Source organism: Poecile atricapillus, chromosome 30 (genome assembly GCF_030490865.1).
Source record: "Poecile atricapillus isolate bPoeAtr1 chromosome 30, bPoeAtr1.hap1, whole genome shotgun sequence".
In the NCBI taxonomy this organism is placed as follows: Eukaryota; Metazoa; Chordata; class Aves; order Passeriformes; family Paridae; genus Poecile; species Poecile atricapillus.
In genome coordinates, this window is record NC_081278.1 from 1,509,218 (window position 1) to 1,532,253 (window position 23,036).

At 49.1% G+C, this 23,036-nt stretch overlaps 1 protein-coding gene and 1 pseudogene across 1 annotated transcript; one reads left to right on the forward strand and one right to left on the reverse strand.

Annotated features, from left to right (window-relative positions):
- The first annotated feature begins 257 nt into the window (after positions 1–257).
- LOC131589896 (natterin-4-like) lies at positions 258–5,572 on the forward strand. Its single transcript, XM_058859744.1, has 4 exons — positions 258–771; positions 2,262–2,287; positions 3,381–3,456; positions 4,511–5,572. The coding sequence occupies exons 2-4, from the start codon at positions 2,273–2,275 to the stop codon at positions 5,521–5,523; spliced, it is 1,104 nt and encodes a 367-aa protein (XP_058715727.1). The 5' UTR covers positions 258–771; positions 2,262–2,272; the 3' UTR covers positions 5,524–5,572.
- A 96-nt stretch (positions 5,573–5,668) lies between these two features.
- LOC131589807 (uncharacterized) overlaps positions 5,669–23,036 on the reverse strand; it is a 583,542-nt pseudogene continuing 566,174 nt past the window's right edge.

Here is a 23,036-nt window from a genome sequence, read left to right on the forward strand (position 1 = left end):
GTCTTTCTCCCATTTTTGGGGTTTTTCCCCCGTTTTTGGGGTTCCCTCCCCTCCCCCAATAAAATTAAAAATAATTAAAATTAAAAATAATTAAAATTAAAAATAAAATAAAGTCCAGTTTGGGACTGGGAGCACTGGGAGGCGATGGGGGAGGGCACTGGGGGGGGTAATTTGGGGATTTTTGGGGCGTTTTGGGTCAATTTGGGATTTTGGGGGAGGGGGGGGAATCATTTCTGGGTGGGAAAATCCCCAAAATTTGGAATTTTCGCCATCTCTGATTTTTTTGGGGTCTCTGTGGCGATTTTGGGTTCATTTTGCGAGGTTTTGGTTAATTTTGGGGGGGGATATTTGGGGTCTGCCGGTGATTGTTGGGGTGTTTTGGTTCATTTTTGGGGTTTTTTGGCTGATTTTTGAATTTAATTTCTTAAAAAAAAAAAAAAAAAAGATTTTTTAAAAAAACCTCACTCCTGGGAAAACCAGGAATTTTCAGGATTTCTCCCCAAATCGCCGATTTTGGGGATTTTTGACCTTTTCAGGGCTCAAAAAAACCCCAAAACTTAAAAAGTGAAGTGAAAATCCCCCAAAAGCGGAAAAATCCCCCCAAAAAAATCCCACTTCTCTTTTTTTTTGCGTGTTTGGGGTTTTTTTGCATTCTTGACGTTTTTCCTGGGGGGTTTTGGGGGCGTTTTCGGGTCTCAAATCACACGAAAATCACCAAAAACAGCCGAGAAGACCCAGAAAAAAGAGATTTACCTGGAAACGGGAGCGCAGGTGAGGGGGGAACCCCAAAATTCAGGGTTTGGGGAGGAAAAAACCCCAAAAATTCTAATTTGGGGAGGAAAAATCCCCAAAATTTGGGGTTTGCGGAGGAAAAAACCCAAAATTTGGGGTTTGGGGAGGAAAAAACTCCCAAAAATTCGAATTTGGGAAGAAAAAAAACCAAAAATTTTGAATTGGGGGAGGGAAAATCCCAAAATTTGGCGTTTGGGGAGGAAAAACCCCCAAAAATTTCGAATTTGGAGAGGAAAAAACTCCAAAATTTGGAGTTTGGGGAAGAAAAAAACCCAAAATTTGGGGTTTGGAGAGGAAAAACCCCCAAAATTCGAATTTAAGGAAAAAAAACCCCAAAATTTTGAATTTGGGAAGGAAAAACCTGAAAATTTTGGAGTTTGGGGAGGAAAAACCCCAAACTTTCGAATTTGGGGTGGAAAAACCCCAAAAACTCGAATTTTGGGAGGAAAAAACCTCAAAATTTTGAATTTGGGAAGGAAAAACCCCAAAATTTTGGAGTTTGGGGAAGAAAAACCCCCAAATTTGGGGTTTGGGGAGGAAAAACCCCCAAAATTTCGATTTGGGAATGAAAATCCCCAAAATTTGCATCTGGGAACCACAAAATTCGGATTTTGGGGAAGGGGACACTAAATTTGGAGCTTGGGATTCCCAAAATTTGGTTTTGGGGAGGAAAAACCCCCAAAAATTCGAATTTGGGGAGGAAAAACCCGAAAATTTAGAATTTGGGGAGGGAAAACCCCAAAATTTGGAGTTTGGGGAGGAAAAAACCCCAAAATTTGGGGTTTGGGGAGGAAAAAACCCCAAAATTAGGAGTTTGGGGAGAAAAACCAAAAAAAATTCGAATCTGGAGTGGAAAAAAACCCAAAACTTGGAGTCTGGGGAGGAAAAAAAACTCAAAATTTGGAGTTTTGGGGAAAAAAAACCCCAAATTTGGAGTTTGGGGAGAAAAAAACCCCAAAATTTGGGGTTTGGGGAGAAAAAAAATCCAAAATTTGGGGTTTGGGGAGGAAAAACCCGAAAATTTTGAATTTGGGGAGGAAAAACCCCCAAAAATTCGAATTTAAGGAGGAAAAACCCAAAAATTTTTAATTTGGGGAGGGAAAAACCCAAAATTTTGGAGTTTGAGGAGGAAAAAAACCCAAAAATTGGGGTTTGGGGAGGAAAAACCCCAAAAATTCGAATTTAAGGAGGAAAAACCCAAAAATTTGGAATCTGGGGAGGAAAAACTCCAAAATTGGGATCTGGGAAATGGGGAAAGCCCAAAAATTTGAAGTTTCAGATTTGGGAAAACCCCAAAATTTGGATTTTGGGGAAGAAAAAACCCCAAAATTCAGATTTTGGGGAATATTGGAGGTGGAAAAACCCCAAAAATTGGAAGGGAAGGAGGAACAATAAAAGGGGATTTGGGGAATTGTGGATTTTGGGGAGGTTTTTGTGATTCCTGAGGAAAATTCCAGATTTTTCCGCAGGCTCCGGAGCGATGGCGCCGCTCCAGGTACGCTCGGAGCCCTGATTTGGGATATTTGGGATATTTGGGAATTTTTGGGAATATTCTGGGAATTCTTAACCATTTCTAGGGGAAAAAAACCCAAAACAATGAATTCTTTTGGGGTCAGGGATTTTGGGGTTGGGGATTTTGGGGTCGGGGATTTTGGGGATTTTGGGGTCCGGGATTTTGGGGTGGGGGATTTTGGGGTGGGGGATTTTGGGGATTTTGGGGTCCGGGATTTTGGGGTGCAGGATTTTGGGGTCGGGGATTTTGGGGTCAGGGATTTTGGGGTCGGGGATTTTGGGGATTTTGGGGTCGGGGATTTTGGGGTCAGGGATTTTGGGGATTTTGGGGTCGGGGATTTTGGGGTCAGGGATTTTGGGGTGGGGGATTTTGGGGTCAGGGATTTTGGGGTCAGGGATTTTGGGGTGGGGGATTTTGGGGTCAGGGATTTTGGGGTCAGGGATTTTGGGGTGGGGGATTTTGGGGATTTTGGGGTCAGGGATTTTGGGGTCAGGGATTTTGGGGTCCGGGATTTTGGGGATTTTGGGGTCCGGGATTTTGGGGTCAGGGATTTTGGGGTCCGGGATTTTGGGGTGGGGGATTTTGGGGTGGGGGATTTTGGGGTCAGGGATTTTGGGGTCAGGGATTTTGGGGTGGGGGATTTTGGGGATTTTGGGGTCAGGGATTTTGGGGTCAGGGATTTTGGGGTGGGGGATTTTGGGGTCCGGGATTTTGGGGTGGGGGATTTTGGGGTGGGGGATTTTGGGGTGGGGGATTTTGGGGATTTTGGGGTCAGGGATTTTGGGGTCGGGGATTTTGGGGTGGGGGATTTTGGGGTCAGGGATTTTGGGGTCAGGGATTTTGGGGTCAGGGATTTTGGGGTGGGGGATTTTGGGGATTTTGGGGTCCGGGATTTTGGGGTCGGGGATTTTGGGGATTTTGGGGTCGGGGATTTTGGGGTCAGGGATTTTGGGGATTTTGGGGTCGGGGATTTTGGGGTCAGGGATTTTGGGGTGGGGGATTTTGGGGTCAGGGATTTTGGGGTGGGGGATTTTGGCGTGGGGGTGACGCCCCCCGGGTCTCCCCTCCCCCCCAGTTTCTGGCCCTGCTGGTTCTCGGCATGGGAATTTCAGGAATTTTGGGAATTTTGGGAATTCCGGTGGAGCTGCCCGGTGAGTCCAGGCACAGAGCCCGAGCCCAGACGGGCCCAGAATGGCCCAGTTCCCTCCCAGTATATCCCAGTATATCCCAGTCTATCCCAGTATATCCCAGTCCCCTCCCAGTCCATCCCAGTATATCCCAGTGCCTTCCCAGTCTATCCCAGCATATCCTAGTACCTTCCCAGTCTACCCCAATCCCCTCCCAGTCCCCTCCAGTCCCCTCCAGTCCATCCCAGAATATCCCAGTTCTGAGTCCATCCCAATCCCTTCCCAGTATATTCCAGTACCTTCCCAGTCCATCCCAATCCCCTCCCAGTCCATCCCAGTTTATCCCAGTCCATCCTACTCTCGTTCCAGTTCCCTCCCAGTCCATCCCAGTCCCCTCCCAGTCCATCCCAGTCCATCCTACTCTCGTTCCAGTTCCCTCCCAGTCCATCCCAGTCCCCTCCCAGTCCATCCCAGTCCATCCTACTCTCGTTCCAGTTCCCTCCCAGTCCATCCCAGTCCCCTCCCAGTCCATCCCAGTCCATCCTACTCTCGTTCCAGTTCCCTCCCAGTCCATCCCAGTGCCTCCCAGTGCCTCCCAGTCCATCCCAGTCCACCCCAGTCCATCCCAGTCCCCTCCCAGTCCACCCCAGTCCATCCCAGTCCCCTCCCAGTCCACCCCAGTCCATCCCAGCCCACCCCAGTCCCCTCCCAGTCCATCCCAGTCCCCTCCCAGTTTATCCCAGTCCATCCCACTCTCGCTCCAGTTCCCTCCCAGTCCCCTCCCAGTCCATCCCGCTCCCCTCCCAGTCTGTCCCAGTCCATCTGAATCCCCTCCCAGTCCACCCCAGTCCATCCCAGTCTCCTCCCAATCCTCTCCCACTCCATCCCAGTCCACCCCACTCTTTTTCCAGTTCCCACCCAGTCCATCCCAGTCCACCCCGGTTCCCTCCCAGTCCATCCCAGTCCCCTCCCAGTCCATCCCAGTCCCCTCCCAGTCCATCCCAGTCCATCCCAGTCCCCTCCCAATCCCCTCCCAGTTTATCCCAGTCCATCCCAGTCCATCCCACTCTCGTTCCAGTTCCCACCCCGTCCCTTCCCCCCGAGCCGTGCTCCAGGGCCGGTGACTCCTGGCTCTGCTGGCTCCCTTTCCGCGGCCACATCCCGGCGCACGCTGTGTCCAGCTGGAGCCGGCGCTCCGGCCGCCCGCAGTTCGTCTGCTCCACTCGGCTCCGCGGCTGCGACCTGGGCGCCTTCGACCCCGAGCGCGGCCCCTTCTGCTCCTTCCCCTGGGCCGAGGAGGAGCTGAGGAGCCCCGAGTTCCAGCTCCTCATCAACCCCGGCGGCTTCGAGGCGCTGGACTGGGTGAACACCTCCTTCGGCAGCACGCCCGAGGGGGCGGTGGAGGGATGTCCCCTCACCGACATCTTCGTCGGCCGCAGCCCGGACGGGCTGGGCAAAGTGTCCAAGGAGCAGCAGGCGCTGTTCGTGGCCGTGGAGGGCGAGGAGATCTGGTACAAATGGTACCAAACCCTGGTGGTCCGGCAAGGCCCGGCCGACGTCTCCATCGCCAACGTGTCCTACAACGGCAGCGCGGCGCTGGAGAGCGCCGAGCCCGTGGCGCTGGCCGAGGTGCTGGCGAGGAACGACGGCTGCCAGGTGGCCCCGAGATCCATCACCTTGGAGGAGGCCACGGAGGTGGAGCGGGGCTGGAGCGCCGAGCTGCCGGCGCTGGCGGCTTCGCGCGGGGTGCTGCGGGCGGCTCCGCTGCTTTTCGCGGAATCGGGAGGTTGGGATTTGGGGAACGTCACCTCCGTGCCGTGGGCGGGCGGCGCCAGCGCCACCGAGTTCGTGTGGCGCGTCCACCGGCTCCACGAGGAGATCCCGGCGCGCTCCGAGTGCGCCGCGGTTCTCCGCGGGGTCCGGCGCCAGATCCGCGTCCCCTTCTCGGCCTGGCTGACCAGGGAATTCCGCTCCGGCCGCCAGCACCGCGTGGTCATCGCGGGCTGGGCGCAGAGCCGGGCGGTCACCGGCGTCCACGCCAGCCTGGAGCGCTGCCGCCAGCTCACCGAGCTTCCGCCGTGCCCCAATTAAGGCAATTCCTGGAATTCAGCTTTTCCTGCTGGTTTTTCCTCCCCCCCCCCCCCAAAAAAAAACCCTCCAAAAATCCAAACTCTTGGCTTTGCTGCGGTTTTCCCGTATTTTCAGCTCTTATGGCATAAACTTCACCCCAAAATGCGGGGAAATGTGGTTTTCTGGCTGTGTTTCCTTTTTTTCCTCCCCAAAAATCCAACGCCACCGCGAAACTCAGGAAAACCCTTGGGTCCTGGGGATTTTTTATCCTAGTGTTTTTCGGTTTCGCGGTGTAACCTCCATCCCTGTCTGGAACAACGCTGGGAAATCTGGTGGAATTCCCTGTTTTCTCCCAAAACCCCCTCCAGGCTCCTGAAATCCAGGAAAATCGCTCCATTTGTTGGTTTGGTTTTTTTTTTTTCCCAACCCTTTTCATTTGCATGGCAGAACCTTCACCCCTCTCTGAAACGGCAAAAAACTCCCGGTCTTTTCCACTTAAATTTCCCTTTTCTCCCCCCAAAAAACCTCCAAGTTTTTTCCTCCACTGAAAAAATCGCTGGGTTTGGTTTGTCTCCCGTTTTTCTGGTTTTTTGTGGCAGAACCTTCATCCCTGCCCCAAAACCGTGGAGCGTCTATGCAGGAAAATGCGGCGTTTTCCACCTGAATTTTCCGGTTTTTCCACCAAAAAAAAGGGATTTTGGAAGCAAAGAGATAAGGAAAGATGGGGGAAAAAGCCAAAATAAAGGATGCAAAGGGATCTCTGGGGGAAAAAAATCCCGAAATTCAATGAAGGAACCCCATTCCAAGACGTGGGGGGAATGTCCAGGATTTTAGGGGGTCTGGGATTGGAGTCTCTGGGACAATCCAGGTTTGGGAGGGAGGGATTGGGTGTCCTGGAATTCTGAGGGGTCCAGGGAGCTGGGGGGGGAGGGGGGGAGCAGGAATTTGGGGATATCCCGAATTTTTTTGGGAAATGGGGTCATGGAGCCACCATGGGGGTGTCAACAGTCATGCTGGATCTTCAGGAGCAGGGAATGGGATTGTGGAATCAACCATCAGCTCATGCCCCTCCTCCTCTGTGTTTGATCCACTTGGGAACAATCCTGGGGCCACCAGGTCCCATCCCTCACCTGTGTCCCCTCTCCGGGAACAGAGGGACCAGTCCTGGAGCCACTGGGCTCGTAGAGGCCACCAGTCATGGTGCCACCACCTGTGCTGGACCTCTGGGAGCAGGGAACGGGATCTGGGAGACATCAACCATCAGCTCATGTCCATCCTCATCCATGTTTGAGCCACCTCAGGACAGTCCTGGGGCCACCAGCTCCCAAGGGACATCAATCCCACCCATGCTGGACCTCTGAGAGCAGGGAATGGGATCCCAGAGCAGCGGGTTCTGGGGGATGTCCCACCATCCATGCTGGATCTCTGGGAGCAGGGAATGGGATGATGGAGCCACCAGGCCATGGGAGACATCAACCATCAGCTCATGTCCATCCTCATCCATGTTTGAACCACCTCAGGACAGTCCTGGGGCCACCAGCTCCTAGGGGACACCGCTCCCATCTCCAGGAGCAAAGACCTGGAGCCACCAGGCTCTTGGGGCCCATCAGTCATGGTCCCATTATCCATACTGGATTTCTGGGAGCAGGGAACGGGATCTGGGAGACATCAACCATCAGCTCACGTCCATCCTCATCCATGTTTGAGCCACCTCAGGACAGTCCTGGGGCCACCAGCTCCTGGGGGACACCGCTCCCATCTCCAGGATCAAAGACCTGGAGCCACCAGGCTCACGGGGCCCCATCCCCTGATCCGACACCACCCAGCGCCGTCCCCCCACGGCCGCCACCGCCCCCCCAGCCGCCGTCACTTGTCCCTGGCGTGGATCCGCGTGTGCCGGGCCAGCGAGGACTTGTTGCTGAAGCTCTTGCCGCAGTGGCCGCAGGGGAAGGGCCGCTCGCCGGTGTGCGAGCGCTCGTGCACCGTCAGGTCCGCCAGGTACTTGAAGCTCTTGCTGCAGGTCCGGCAGGGGTAGGGCCGCTCCTGGGTGTGGCTGCGCCGGTGCATGGTCAGGTTGGACTGCTGGCTGAAGCGCTTGCCGCAGGCCGGGCAGGGGTACGGCCGCTCGCCCGTGTGCGAGCGCTGGTGCTTGTTGAGGTCCGAGGGGTTGGTGAAGCTCTTCCCGCAGGCGCCGCAGCCGTAGGGCCGCTCGCCGGTGTGCAGCCGCCGGTGCGTGGTCAGCGTGGACAGGTGGCCGAAGCGCTTGCCGCAGGCACCGCAGCCGTAGGGCTTCACCCCCGTGTGCGTCCGCTCGTGGGTCTTCAGGTGGGTCAGGCGGCCGAAGCTCTTCCCGCACTGACCGCAGGCGTACGGCCGCGCCGGCGGCTCGGCCGCGCTCCCCCCGCCCGCTTTGGGGGCGCTGGGGTCCCGCTGGGTTTGGCGCCGGGGGGGTCCTCTCCGGACGCCGTGAGGGTGTTGGGGCGGCTCTGGGGCCGTGGTGGGACCTGTGGGGGGACACGAGGAGGGTCCCTGGAGCGGTTCCCGATGGGGATCGCACGGCTCCGGCCCCTCCGTGCTCCAACCGGGGTGGGGAGGGTCCGGCTCCCCGCTCGGACCCCCCAAATCCACACGTGGGGGGGCCATCGGGGCCATCAGGAGAAGGGTGAGGGTGGGGTTTGACCCAAGGAGATGGTTTTGGAGCCCAAGGAGATGGTTTTGTGCCCACTGAGATGTTTTTTGAACCCAAAATGGTTTTTGACTTAAAGAAGATGGTTTTTGACCCAAGGAGATGGTTTTGGAGCCCCAAATGGTTTTTGACTCAAATGAGACGGTTTTTGACCCACTGAGATGTTTTTTGAACCCAAAATGGTTTTTGACTCAAAGGAGATGGTTTATGACTCAAAGGAGATGGTTTTTGACCCACTGTGATGCTTTTTGAATCCAAAATGCTTTTTGACCCAAGGAGATGGTTTTTAACCCCAAGGAGATGGTTTTTGACCCACTGAGATGTTTTTTGAACCCAAAATGGTTTTTGACTCAAAGGAGATGGTTTTTGACCCAAGGAGATGGTTTTTGACCCCAAGGAGATGGTTTTTGACCCAAGGAGATGTTTTTTGAACCCAAAATGGTTTTTGACTCAAAGGAGATGGGTTTTGACCCAAGGAGATGGTTTTTGACCCAATGAGATGGTTTTGGAGCCCAAGGAGATGGTTTTGTGCCCACTGAGATGTTTTTTGAACCCAAAATGGTTTTTGACTTAAAGAAGATGGTTTTTGACCCAAGGAGATGGTTTTGGAGCCCCAAATGGTTTTTGACTCAAAGGAGACGGTTTTTGACCCCAAGGAGATGGTTTTTGACCCACTGAGATGTTTTTTGAACCCAAAATGGTTTTTGACTCAAAGGAGACAGTTTTTGACTCAAAGGAGATGGTTTTTGACCCAAGGAGATGGTTTTTGACCCAAGGAGATGGTTTTGGAGCCCAAGGAGATGGTTTTTGACCCACTGAGATGCTTTTTGAACCCAAAATGGTTTTTGACTCAAAGGAGACGGTTTTTGACCCAAGGAGATGGTTTTTGACCCCAAGGAGATGGTTTTGGAGCCCAAGGAGATGATTTTGTGCCCACTGAGATGCTTTTTGAACCCAAAATGGTTTTTGACTCAAAGGAGACGGTTTTTGACTCAAAGAAGATGGTTTTTGACCCAAGACGGTTTTGACCCAATGAGACGGTTCTGAGCCCAAGATGGTTTTTGACACAAGTAGATGATTTTGGCCCAAAGAGATGGTTTTTGACCCAAGAAAATAGTTTTGGGGCCCCTAATGTTTTTTGATCCCAAGAAGATGGTTTTGAACCCAAAGAGATGTTTTGGAGCCCAAACAAGAAGGGTTTTGAGCCTAAAGAGATGCTTTTTCACCCAAGGAGATGTCTTTTGACCCAGTGAGATGGTTTTGGCCTAAGGAAATGGTTTTTCACCCCAGAAAGTTGATTTTCTCCCAAGGAGATGGTTTTATACCCAAAAGGGATGGTTTTTGGCCCCAGGATTTGGGCTTTCAGCAACAGAATTCCACAGAATGACCAGGTAGGAAGAGACCTCCAAGATCTCCTGAGTCCAACCCATACCTTAACACCACACCCAGTGCCACACCCAGTCTTGTTTTAAACACATCCAGGGATGATGGCTCCACCCCGGGCAGGCCATTCCAACACTCTTTCCATGAAAAACCCTTCCCTAAAATCCAACCTGCATTTCCCCTGAGGCAGCTCTAAGGCTGCGTCCTCTCGTTCTGTCAGTGCCGCCTGGAGAAAGAGACCGACCCCACCTGCCCACAGCCTCCTTTCAGGGGGGTGCAGAGGTCACCTCCGAGTCTCCTTTTCTCCAGGACAAACACTCCCAGCTCCCTCAGCCGCTCCTCACAGGGTTTGTGTTCCCAGCCCCTCTCCAGTCTCGTCGCCTCCTCTGGACGCGCTCAAACACCTCAGGGTCCTTCCCAAACGGAGGGGCCGGAGCTGGACGCAGCACTGGAGGTGTGGCAGTGCCCAGGGGAAGAATGACCACCCTGCTCCTGCTGGTCACACCATTCCTGACCCAGGCCAGGGGCTGCTGGACTTTCTTGGCCACCAGGGCACCGCTGGCTGGTGTCCAGCTGCTGTCACCAGCCCCTCCAGGTCCCTTTCTGGCACTGTCCATCCCCAGCCTGTGGCGCTGAGGGGGTTTTCGTGGCCAAAACGCAGGGCCTGGCACTTGGACCTCATCTTGTTGGGGCTCTGCCCACCCATCCAACCCTTCCAGGTCTCTCTGCAGAGAAACTTTTGGTCTGTCGAGATAATTTTGATCCCCAGGAGATGATTTTTGGGGCCACCTGGGTCCCACCACCTCCAGGTTCCCCCTGGCTCCTGCAGCACCCCCCTCACCCCGTTTTTGGGGTGCCTGAAGGTTTTCCTCCCCCCCCCATCTCGGTACCTCCTTCTTGTGGCTCCTCTTCCTCAGCCACCACCGCCTTCTCCTTGCCCGGAGCCGCCTCCTCCCGGGGGGAATCCGAGGGGGTGCCGGGTGGGACCCCCAAAGCTCCAGGGTCGTCCACATCCCCCGGGGCCACGTCCTCCACCTTCACCCTCACCGTCACCTGGGGGACACGGGGCTGCTGAGGGGATTTGGGTGCTGGGGACCCCCCCGAAGATGCCCAGGAGATTTTGGGACCCCCTACAAAGCTGCGGAGGGGATTTGGGTGCTGGGGACCCCCCAGAAGATTTTGGGGCCCCCTAAAAAGCTGCAGAGGGGATTTGGGTGCTGGGCCCCCCCAGAAGATTTTGGGGCCCCCTAAAAAGCTGCAGAGGGGATTTGGGTGCTGGGGACCCCCAGAAGATTTTGGGGCCCCCTAAAAAGCTGCAGAGGGGATTTGGGTGCTGGGGACCCCCCAGAAGATTTTGGGGCCCCCTAAAAAGCTGCAGAGGTGATTTGGGTGCTGGGGACCCCCCAGAAGATTTTGGGGCTCCTAAAAAGCTGCAGAGGGGATTTGGGTGCTGGGGACCCCCCAGAAGATGCCCAGGAGATTTTGGGACCCCCTAAAAAGCTGCAGAGGGCATTTGGGTGCTGGGGACCCCCCCAGAAGATTTTGGGGCCCCCTAAAAAGCTGCAGAGGGGATTTGGGTGCTGGGGACCCCCCAGAAGATTTTGGGGCCCCCTAAAAAGCTGCAGAGGGCATTTGGGTGCTGGGGACCCCCCAGAAGATTTTGGGGCTCCTAAAAAGCTGCAGAGGGGATTTGGGTGCTGGGGACCCCCCAGAAGATGCCCAGGAGATTTTGGGACCCCCTAAAAAGCTGCAGAGGGGATTTGGGTGCTGGGGACCCCCCAGAAGATTTTGGGGCCCCCTAAAAAGCTGCAGAGGGGATTTGGGTGCTGGGGACCCCCCAGGAGATTTTGGGGCCCCCTAAAAAGCTGCAGAGGGGATTTGGGTGGTGGGGATCCCCAGCAGCTGTGGAGGGGATTTGGGGTGCCTGGGATCACCCAAAAGGTCTCAGAAGTTTTGGGTGCTGGGGACCCCCAAAAGACGCTGTTCCGAGTTCCCAGGACCCTCAGAGCCACAGAGGGGGTTTTGGGGCTCGGGAGCCACAAAAGCTCCTGAGAGAATTTGAGTGCTGGAGATCCCCAAACTCCCCAAAACGGGATTTGGGTGCCCAGGACCCCTGAAAGCTGCCAAGGGGATTTAGGTGCCCATGACCCCCTTTCCAGTGCCAGTTTGGGGGGGATTTTCTTGGGAATGAGCTCAGAATCCCAGAGCAGAGGTGGGATGGAGCGGGAGGAATGCAAGAGGGGGAAACCATTCCCAATCCGGGAAACTCCCTCGGAACCCCCTTCCCGCCCCACATCTGGACCCTCTCCCACCTGCTGCTCCCAAATCCCGTCGGGATCTGCTCGCCCCAGCTGGAAGCTCTCGGCCAAGGCCACGGCCTGGGCGCAGGACTCGGGGTGCCGCACCCACACCCAGCTCTGGATGTCCTCGGGCAGGATGCTCAGGAACTGCTCCAGCACCAGCAGCTCCATGATCTGCTCCTTGCTGCGCTCCTCGGGCCGCAGCCAGCGCTGCGACAGCTCCCGCAGCCTCCGCCACACGTCCCGCGGTCCCGCCGCCTCCTGGTAGCGGAACTGCCGGAACCGCAGCCGCCGCTGCTCGGTACCGGCACCGCCGGAGCCTCCCCCGACACCGCCCGGCACCAGCCGCCGGGTCCACTCCCCTCGGGGTGTCCACCCCCCCGGCTCCGCTCCCCGCTCCGGGGCCGCCTCCGGGGGTCGCAGCCGCCAGCGCGGGCGGGGAGGAGGGGGCTCCATCCTGCCGGGCTCTGCCGTGACCCCCCCCCGAATATCCCGCTGTGGATCTGGGGAGGGGGGGACAGCGGGTGGTTAAGAAAAGGCGACCCCCCACCCCCCCATTCTCGTCCTGGGGGTCCCCAGGCCTTACAACCCCCCCCGGCCCCACCTTCCCCCCCAAAACCCCCCTTTGTTATGTCCTCCCCTTCCCCGAGTCCAAATTGGGGTCCCGACCCCCTCCCTCCTGCCCTGGGACCCCCAAATCCCCCCAGCCCTGGGGGTCCCGACCCCCTCCCTCCTGCCCTGGGACCCCCAAATCCCCCCCAGCCCTGGGGGTCCCGACCCTCTCCCTCCTGCCCTGGGACCCCCAAATCCCCCCCAGCCCTGGGGGTCCCGACCTCCTCCCTCTTGCCCTGGGACCCCCAAATCCCCCCAGCCCTGGGGGTCCCGACCTCCTCCCTCTTGCCCTGGGATCCCCAAATCCCCCCAGCCCTGGGGGTCCCGACCCCTTCCCTCCTGCCCTGGGACCCCCAAATCCCCCCAGCCCTGGGGGTCCCGACCCCGCAGCCCCCCCCAGCCCTGGGGTCCCGACCCCCCCCCGGACCTGGAGTCCTTTCCCCCCACCGACCCCCCCCATTCCAAACCGGGGGTCGCGGAGCCCCCCCCGACCCCTCCCATCCTTGAAGCCCACCCAGCCCTGGGTCCCGCAGCCCCCCCAGACTGGGGGTCCTGCCCCCCACTCACCAAACCCTGCGTGTCCAGAGCCCCCCGCCCCCCATTCAAACCTGGGGGTCCCTCCCGCAGCCCCCCCCGAGCCGCTCCCGGCCCCTCGCCCGCCGCTCGCCGACACAAAGGGCCGGAGCGGCCGGGCCCGGCCCCGCCCCTCAGGGGTCCCGGAGGGATCCCGGGAGGTCCCGGAGGGTCCCGACGCCCCCAAATTTCGCCCCACTCCCCAAAATCTCCCCCCCCTGGCCCGCCGTACGCTGGGGAGGCGGCGAGGCTCCGCCCCTCATTGGGCGAGCGCGCTGTCAATCACAGGGAGGCCCCGCCCACAGCGCCGGCTGGGGGCGGGACCCTGTGGGCTCAGATCGACAGCGAAGGCAGCCAATAGAAGAGCGAAATGCTGCAAAGAGGCGGGACATGGGTGGGCCGGCAGGAGCCATTCTGGGTGGCTGTGGGCGGTGACTGACAGCTCAGAGAGCCAATGGGAGTGGGAGTAGGCTGAGGAGGCGGGGATTGAGAGGAGGCCACGCCCCCTGGGAGCTTCGGGGGTGTCACCAAAGCGGGGGGGACACGAAGGGGACAATTCCAAACCTTGGGGACACAAAGGGGACCCCCCAAAAACCCCCGGGGGGCTTCTGGAATCCCCAGGAGGGCAATTCCCGGGAAAACTGCTCAAACCCGGGGTTTTCATCCAGGGAAAATCGGTGAAAAGAGGGGATTTTATCCCGGAAAATCCAGTCCCAACGGATTTGGGGATAAAGATCCCCATACATTCCACAGACCAGGAAAAAAAGGACAAACTAACTCCAATTTCAGACAGAATTCCCTCTTTTAAATCCTTTTCCTGCCACAAATTCTCCCCCCCCATTTTCCTTTTTCCTTCTATTCCCTGTCCCCCTTTTTCTTTTTTCCCCTTTTCCCCTTCTCCTCCGTTTTCCCCTTTTCCCTCCTTTTTTCTTCCTTTTTCTTCCCCTCCTTCTTTTTTACCTTTTCCCTTCTTTTTTGCCAACCCCCTTTTCCCTTTTCCATTTATCTTTTCCAGCTCTCCCACCTTTTTTTTTTCTTTTTCCCACGTTCCCTCTTTTTTTTTTTAATTTTTTTAAATTTAATTTTTTTTTTTTTTTTTTTTAAACCAAACAACTTCCACGATTATTTTTTAACTCCCACCACCCGCATTTAATTTTTCACGATTTCCCTCTTCCCGCGGAGCCTCTCCGGGATCCCCGGGTACTTCCAGCGGCACCGGGATGCGCACCGGGCGGATCCGCGGCGTCCCCTCTCCCGTTTGGGACACGAACGGGAAGAACTTTCCCGAATGATCCTCCCCGGCCCCCAGCGACATCCCGGCCAGCAGATCCATCCGCTCCACGTCGTAGAATTCCAGCTGTCGCTTTTCCAGCTGCAGGAAGACGCCGAGCGCGGAGAGGCCGGGGCGCTGCTCCCCGAGGGCGCGGCCGCAGCTGGAGAACATCTGGCCGCGGGATGCGCGCAGAGCCCAGATGTGCCGGCGATGCCGGGAATCCCGGGAATCCCGGGAATCCCGGGAATCCTGGGAACCGCGGGAATCCCGGGAATCCCGGGAATGCGGCTCGGGAAGGCTCCGCAGCACGCCCAGAGCCCAGCGCTGCTCCAGACCCAGCTCCACCTCCCAGTAGCGCTTCCCGGATCCCAGCGAGTCCCGCGCCACCAGAACCGGGATTGGATCCAGCTCATCCCCGAGATCCAGCGGCAGCGGCACCGGATCCAGCGCCACGGGAACTGCGGGGAGCGGGAAGGGTCCGTGAGGGATTGGGATATTCCCGGGGACTGCAGGGGATGCGGCCGCTGGGGAATTGAGGGGCTGCAGAATCCCTGAGTCCCAGAACCCGCAAATTTCGGAATCCCTGAATGGCCAAATCCCAGAAACCCTGAATTTTGGAATCCCAAAATCCCAGAAACCCTGAATTCTGGAATCCCAAAATCCCAGAAACCCTGAATCCCAAAATCCCAGAAACCCTGAATCCTCAAATCCCCGAATCCCAGAAACCCTGAATCCTCAAATCCCAAAATCCCCAAATCACAGAAACCCTGAAGCCTGGAATTCCCAAATCCCAGAAACCCTGAATCTTGGAATCCCCAAAATCCCCAAATCACAGAAACCCTAAATCCCAAAATCCACAAACCTCTGAATTCCTGGATATCAAAATCCCCAAATCACAAAACCCCCAAATCCTGGAATCCCAGTATCCCAAGATCCACAATCCCAGAAACCCTGAACCCCAAAATCTGCAAATCCCCAAGAAATCCTGAATCCTGGAATCCCCAAATCCCTGAATCCCTGAATCCTGGAATCCCAAAATCCCAGAATCCACAAAATCCCCAAATCCCAGAAACCCTGAATCCTGGAATCCCAAAACCCCCAAATCCCTGAATCCTGGAATCCCAAAATCCCCAAATCACAGAAACCCCAAATCCCAGAACCCACAAATCCCTGAATTCCTGGATATCAACATCCCCAAATCCCAAAAGCCTGAAATATTGGAATCCCAGTATCCCAAAATCCACAATCCCAGAAACCCTGAACCCCAAAATCTGCAAATCCCCAAGAAATCCTGAATCCTGGAATCCCCAAATCCCCAAATCACAGAATCCCTGAATCCCCAAATCCTCAAATCCCAGAAACCCTGAATCCTGGAATCCCCAAATCCCAAAAACCTTGAATCTTGGAATCCCCAAATCCCCAAATCCCAGAAACCCTGAATCCCAAAATCCTGGAATCCCCAAATCCCAGAAACCCCAAATCCTGAATTCCCCAAATCCCAGAAACCCTGAATCTTGGAATCCCCAAATCCCAGAAACCCCAAATCCCGAAATCCCCAAATCCCAGAACCCCTGAATCCTGGAATCCCCAAATCCCCAAATCCCAGAAACCTTGAATCCTGGAATCCCCAAATCCCAGAATCTCTGAATCCTGGAATCCCCGAATCCCCAAATCCCAGAATGAGTGGGTGAGGTCCTGGGGTGGTTCCACAAGGAATTCAAACATTCCACAGAATATGGAATTCCACTGGGGATCCAAGGGGCCACCGAATTCCTGAAACCCCAAATCCCCAAATCCCCAAATCCCAAAATCCCAAAATCCCAGAGCTCCAGCTCCTTCCAGCTCACCCGCGTGGCTCCGCGCTTCCCAGAAATCTACGAGAAGAAGGGAAAATAGGGAATTCTCCTTTTATAGAGGAATTCCATACTTCCCCCCACTCCCAGAATTCCGATTTAATCCCCACCAAATCCCAGGAATTTGGATATTCCGGCGGTTTTCCAAGCTTACCCAGCTCGGCTTTCAGCTGACCTGAAAGGGAAGGTTATTCCTGTCAGTTTTGTTGGATTTTCCTGTTCCGCTCATCCCAGTTTTTCCCATCAGAACAACCCCCGAGTTTGGAATAGGAGGGAATTCCTCTCCCTGGCTTAATTAGCTCCAAATTCCAGGGATAACGTGGGTAATAACCGGAATTCCCGTTATATTTTGAATAAACTTTGGGGGGAAATGCGGATTTATGGAATTAATTACCGAAGCGTTTCTTGAACTGGATTTTTGCTGGAAAGAAAAAGCGAGGAATGAGTGATGATAAAAATTCCATGGGAAAATGAAAATATCAGGGGAAAGGCATTGGAAAAAAGGGGGTGAAAGGGGAAAAGGGGAAAAAAAGGGGATGGGGAAAGGGGGAAAAAGGGGGGAAAAAGGGGGGGAAAAGGGAGCAAAAGGGGGAGGGAAAATTATGGGGAAAAAATTCCGAAATTTCAAGAAAATGGGATTTACCTTCTCGTTTCTTGGCTTTTTCTCCATCTGGGAATTCCAGGTGTGGAATCAAAGGGATAAGAGGGAGAAATATTAATTTATTAATATTTAATAGTGTTCATTTATATTTGTTATTAATGTTGTTTGTAGACTCCTGTCCATAGGGAAAGGGGGAAAAGGGGACAAAAGAGGAAAAAAGGGGAAAAAAGGGGAAAAAAGGTGGGAAAAATGGGAAAAAAGGGGAAAAAAGGTGGGAAAAATGGGAAAAAAGGGGAAAAAAGGTGTGAAAAAATGGGAAAAAAGGGGAAAAAAGGTGTGAAAAAATGGGAAAAAGGGGGAAAAAAGGTGTGAAAAAATGGGAAAAAAAGGTGGAAAAAGGGAGAAAAGGCAGAAAAAGGGAAAGACTCACCCAACACCGACTTCACTTTCTTTTTCTCTGGAAGAGAAAATGTGGAATTTTGACCAGTAAAAATCCCAATTCAGGAACCTAGATCACACTGGAAGTTCATTTTTTGATTATTTGGAATATTCAATCCATGGAAGTATTGAACTCTTTGAAATTCATTTATTTGATAGATGAGGTTTATGCAATTCAGTGATTATTATTTTTAATAGTAAGATTTTATATTTTTAATATTTTAATTGTTTTTACATTTAAACTTAAACAAAAAGACATTTGCAAAAAAAACCAACAAACCCTTAAACGTAGATTTTATAACTTTTTAATGGTAAAACATCAGAAATGAGTGAAAAATTCTAACTGCAAAATATCAGTAATTTAAAAAATTTTTCAATTAGGACATATTTAAAGTTTTCAGTTGATTAAAAATACAAAAATTAAATCAAATTAAATCAAATTAAAAAAAAAAGCAACTCAATCAAAAACATAAATGGAAGAAAACATAGCAAATTTTAGAATTTTTAAATTGTAAAAGATTTGTAACTACAGCAAAAAATAATTTCAGATACAGAGGATTTTTACCTTCCTCCATTTCCAGGTTTGCCTTTCCTGGAAAATCAAGAAAACTTTTAATTATTTAATTCTGTAAGATTTTTTAACTAATATTATTTAACTATTTATGGATATATTTATATTAAATTCATTTTGTATTTATATTTAATTTATATCTAATATTTAATACTTAATATTGGTGCCTTAAGTATTCAATCAATGTCTCATTAATTATTAAATATTAATATATTTAATGCCTTTAATTAGCTTTCATTTAAATTAATTTGGAAATGAATATATTTAATATTTTCAATATTTTATAGTATTTTCTACTTCTATATCTGATTTAGTAATATCTAATAAAATATCATATATGTTATTTTCTAGTTAATTTTTTTATTAATACATATAATATTTTACATTTAATGTTTCATCTTTTGAAATTTAATGATTCATAATTTTTATTTTACGTTGTTAAAGTGATAATAAAAAATAAATAAAGTAAAAATTAATCAAATAATTAAAAGTCATAATTAAAGTATAAAAATACATAGCAATGATGCCATTAGGGATCATTAATTAATAATTAGTTTCCTCACCTGCATTCACTGTTCTCTTGTGGCTCGCTGGGTAAAAAATAAAAAGAATAAAGAAAATTCCATTTTTCCTCGCGTTTTGGATGGGAAATTTGGTTTCTTTTCCCAGGTTTGGTTGTTAACTGAAATGAGCCGGTTTTTCCCTGGATTCCGGTGGGATTTGGGATTTTCCCGCAGGATCCGGAGCCGGAACTCACCCTGGAGCAGGCAGAAAACGGCGGAAATCAGGGCCAAGTTCAGGAACAAAACCACCAGGAAAATCTGCAGCCACCGGGAGATGGAGGGGAAGAAACTGTCTGGGAAAATGAGAGGAAAAAAACCAGCTTATAAATTATAAATTATAAATTATAGATTTATTAATTTATTATTATTAATTTATTAATTTATTAATTTATCAATTTATTATTAGTAGTAGTATTGGTATTAGTATTATTATCATTATCATTACCATTATCATTAGCATGCATTAGCTTCATTATTAATATTAACTATTATTGATAATTAATAATTAATAATTAATAATTAATAATCAATGATCAATAATTATGAATTATTAATAATTAATGTATATATTTATATGCTATTAATTGAAGGCCTAAATTTAACTTACAGTTTTATTATTTAAGGTCTAAATATTAAAATAGTTATTCATTAATTTATTCATTATTTAGGGCTATTATTTGCCATTAATTATTAAATGTACAGTTAATGATATAATTATAAAATAATTAATAGATATTATATTAATGATTTAAGGCCTAGATATTAAAATATTTATTCAATGTTTTATTAATGATTTAAGGCTTTAATTTCCGTTAATTATTAAATATAAAATTAATGATTTAAGTATGAAATATTCTATTAAGGATTAAATATTATCTTAGTTATTTAAGGTTTGAATTTCCCATGAACTATTAATTATTCTAATAATGATTTAATAATTAATTTTTCCATTAAGGATTAAAAAATTTACTAATTATTTAAGGATTCAATTTTCCATTAGCTTTTACATGATCTATTAAGGATTTATATAGTAAATATTCCATTAAGGATTAAGTATTCGATTAATGAGTTAAGAATTAAATAATTGATTAAGGATTAGCTATTGTATTAATTTAAAAACCGGAAATATTTATTATTTTTTTCTTAATTAATATTTAAAACGATTAATTAATAAATATTCTAATAATGTTTTAAGGATTAAGTATTCCAGTAAGCTATTGTACTAATTAATGAGTAAATTATTAGCTAATTAATTAATGTTTTGGATTTCCATAAATTAATAAATATTCTAATAATGATTTCATGATTAAGCATTTGATTAAGGCTCAAATATTCAATTAAGTATTAAATATTTCATCATTGATTTAAGGATTGGCTATTCCATTTATGATTAGATATTTTATTAATGATTAAGCATTCTATTGATGATTAAATTATAAATGCACTGGTAAATTAGGAGGCAAAACGCAGGTCGGGGTGGGAGGTGAGGAAGTTTTATTTTACTTCTAATTAAATCAATCCATAAATTCTGCTAATAAATAAAATGTAAAAATAAAATATGAAGGTATAAATAGATACAAAAATAAAAATAAAACTAGAAAATAAAATAGAAATATCAAAAAAATTAAATTCAAAATAAAATCAAATTTAGGACTTCAACAAGAGCTGGTCATTTGCAAAGATAAAATAGAATAAACTCAACCAATCAATAAATTAGAATCAATAAAATTAAAGACTTCCAACCTTTTGCATCCAATTAGAGTAACCAATGAGCAAAAATCAAATTCAATCAGTTAGTCAATGATGAACAATAAAATTCAAGATTTTCAAAAGAATCGTTAATTAGAAAGAATTAAATTAAATCAAGCAATGATAATCAATAAAATGAGTGACTCTAAACCATTTGAATTCAACTGAAGCCACTCTTTAGCAAAAAATTAAATTAAATAAATCAATTATCAAATGCTAATCCATAAAATTAGTGATTCCAACCCTTCGGATCCAACTGGAGAGGCTAATTACAAAAATCAAATTCAATTAGTCAATCAATCATTAAATGATAATAAATGAAATTAAAGGCTTTGATGAGAGCTGCTAATTATCCAAACCAAAATAGAATAAAAGAAAATAAATTTTAAATTGAATTGAATTGAATTGAATTGAATTGAATTAAATTAAATTAAATTAAATTAAATTAAATTAAATTGAATTGAATTAAAACATCAATAAATGATAATCAATAAAAGACCTTGGTAAGAGCTGTTAATTACCAAACCAAAATAACACAAAATAAATTTTAAATTAAATGAAATTAAATTAAATTTAAAAATCCAATATACCCTAACCAATCAAATTAAAGCCTTCTGACCCTTTTCACTCAACTAATTAGGAAAAATCAAATTAAAGCAGGAGCAGAGCCGACCCTTTTCACTCTACTAATTAGGAAAAATCAAATTAAAGCAGGAGCAGAGCAGTTCCTGCAGGAATTTCTCCCGGGAATCGTTTCCCACCATGGATGCGGATCCGGGACTCGCGGGAGGCGTTGAGCCGGCGGTTGAGGACCCGGCAGGAGATCTCCAGGTCGGATCCCTGCTGGATCCTCATGGAAGCCTCGACGCTGAAGAGTCCCCCGGGCATCACCACCGCCGTCGTGGTCATCGGCTCCGGCCGGACCTCGCCGCGTCCGTCCAGCCAGAGCAGCTGCGGCCGCGGGAACCAGCCGGAGGCACGGCAGGAAACGCCCAGGCTCCGCTTCTCCGGGCTCCGCAGGATCATGGATGGAGATTCTCCAATGGCTGTGGAAAAAACAGGAATTTTCAGTTTTAATCCTATATTTAAATCAGGGTTTTTTGGAAATCAATGATTCCGTTCGTTGAGGAGTTGCTGCCGCAGGATCACGGATGGAGATTCTCCAATACTTCTGGAAAAAACAGAATTTTCAGTTTGAATCCTAACATTAAAATCGGGGTTTTTTTGGAAATCAACGATTCCGTTCGTTGAGCAGTTGCTGCCGCAGGATCACGGATGGAGATTCTCCAATGGTTGTTTAAAAACTGGAATTTTCAGTTTTAATCCTATATTTTAATTGGGGTTTTTTTGGAAATCAGCCATTCCATTCATTGAGGAGTTGCTGCTGCAGGATCATGGTTGGAACCTCTCCAGTGGCTGTGGAAAAACAGAGGAATTTTCCATTTCAATTTGGGCTTTTTGGAACTCAGCAATTCCGTTGGTTGAAGAGTTGCTGCTGCAGGATCGTGGATGGAGATTCTCCAATGGCTGCGGAAAAACAGGAATTTTCAGTTTTAATCCTAACGTTAAATCACGGTTTTTTTGGAAATCAACAATTCCACTCGTTGAGGAGTTGCTGCCGCAGGATCATGGATGGAGATTCTCCAATGGCTGTGGAAAAACCAGGAATTTTCAGTTTTAATCCTATATTTAAATCGGGGTTTTTTGGAAATCAATGATTCCGTTCGTTGAGGAGTTGCTGCTGCAGGATCATGGTTGGAACCTCTAAAATGGCTGTGGAAAACCAGGAATTTTCAGTTTTAATCTCAGCGTTTAAATCGGGTTTTTTTGGAAATCAACAATTCCGTTCATTGAGGAGTTGCTGCCGCAGGATCATGGATGGAGATTCTCCAATGGCTGTGGAAAAACAGAGGAATTTTCCATTTCAATCCCAACATTAAATTTGGGCTTTTGCTGCCACCAGGAGCACAATGGCTGTGGAAAAAGAGGAATTTTCCATTTCAATCCCATTAAATCTGGGCTTTTTGGAACTCAGCAATTCCGTTGGTTGAGGAGTTGCTGCTGCAGGATCGTGGATGGAGATTCTCCAATGGTGTGGAAAAACAGGAATTTTCAGTTTTAATCCTACATTTATATCGGGGTTTTTTTGGAATTCAACAATTCCAATCGTTGAGCAGTTGCTGCTGCAGGATCACGGATGGAGATTCTCCAATGGCTGCGGAAAAACAGAGGAATTTTCCATTTTAATCCCATTAAATTTGGGCTTTTTGGAAATCAACAATTCCGTTCATTGAGGAGTTGCTGCTGCAGGATCGTGGATGGAGATTCTCCAGTGGCTGTGGAAAACCAGGAATTTTCAGTTTTAATCCTAACGTTAAATCACGGTTTTTTTGGAAATCAACAATTCCACTCGTTGAGGAGTTGCTGCCGCAGGATCATGGATGGAGATTCTCCAATGGCTGTGGAAAAAACAGGAATTTTCAGTTTTAATCCTATATTTAAATCAGGGTTTTTTGGAAATCAATGATTCCGTTCGTTGAGGAGTTGCTGCCGCAGGATCACGGATGGAGATTCTCCAATACTTCTGGAAAAAACAGAATTTTCAGTTTGAATCCTAACATTAAAATCGGGGTTTTTTTGGAAATCAACGATTCCGTTCGTTGAGCAGTTGCTGCCGCAGGATCACGGATGGAGATTCTCCAATGGTTGTTTAAAAACTGGAATTTTCAGTTTTAATCCTATATTTTAATTGGGGTTTTTTTGGAAATCAGCCATTCCATTCATTGAGGAGTTGCTGCTGCAGGATCATGGTTGGAACCTCTCCAGTGGCTGTGGAAAAACAGAGGAATTTTCCATTTCAATTTGGGCTTTTTGGAACTCAGCAATTCCGTTGGTTGAAGAGTTGCTGCTGCAGGATCGTGGATGGAGATTC

Bases quoted from the DNA above. Each gene is read 5' to 3' on its own strand.
- LOC131589896 (XM_058859744.1), top strand. The intron at 3,457-4,510 runs GTGAGTCCAGGC...CTCTCGTTCCAG, and splicing joins AATTCCGGTGGAGCTGCCCG to TTCCCACCCCGTCCCTTCCC.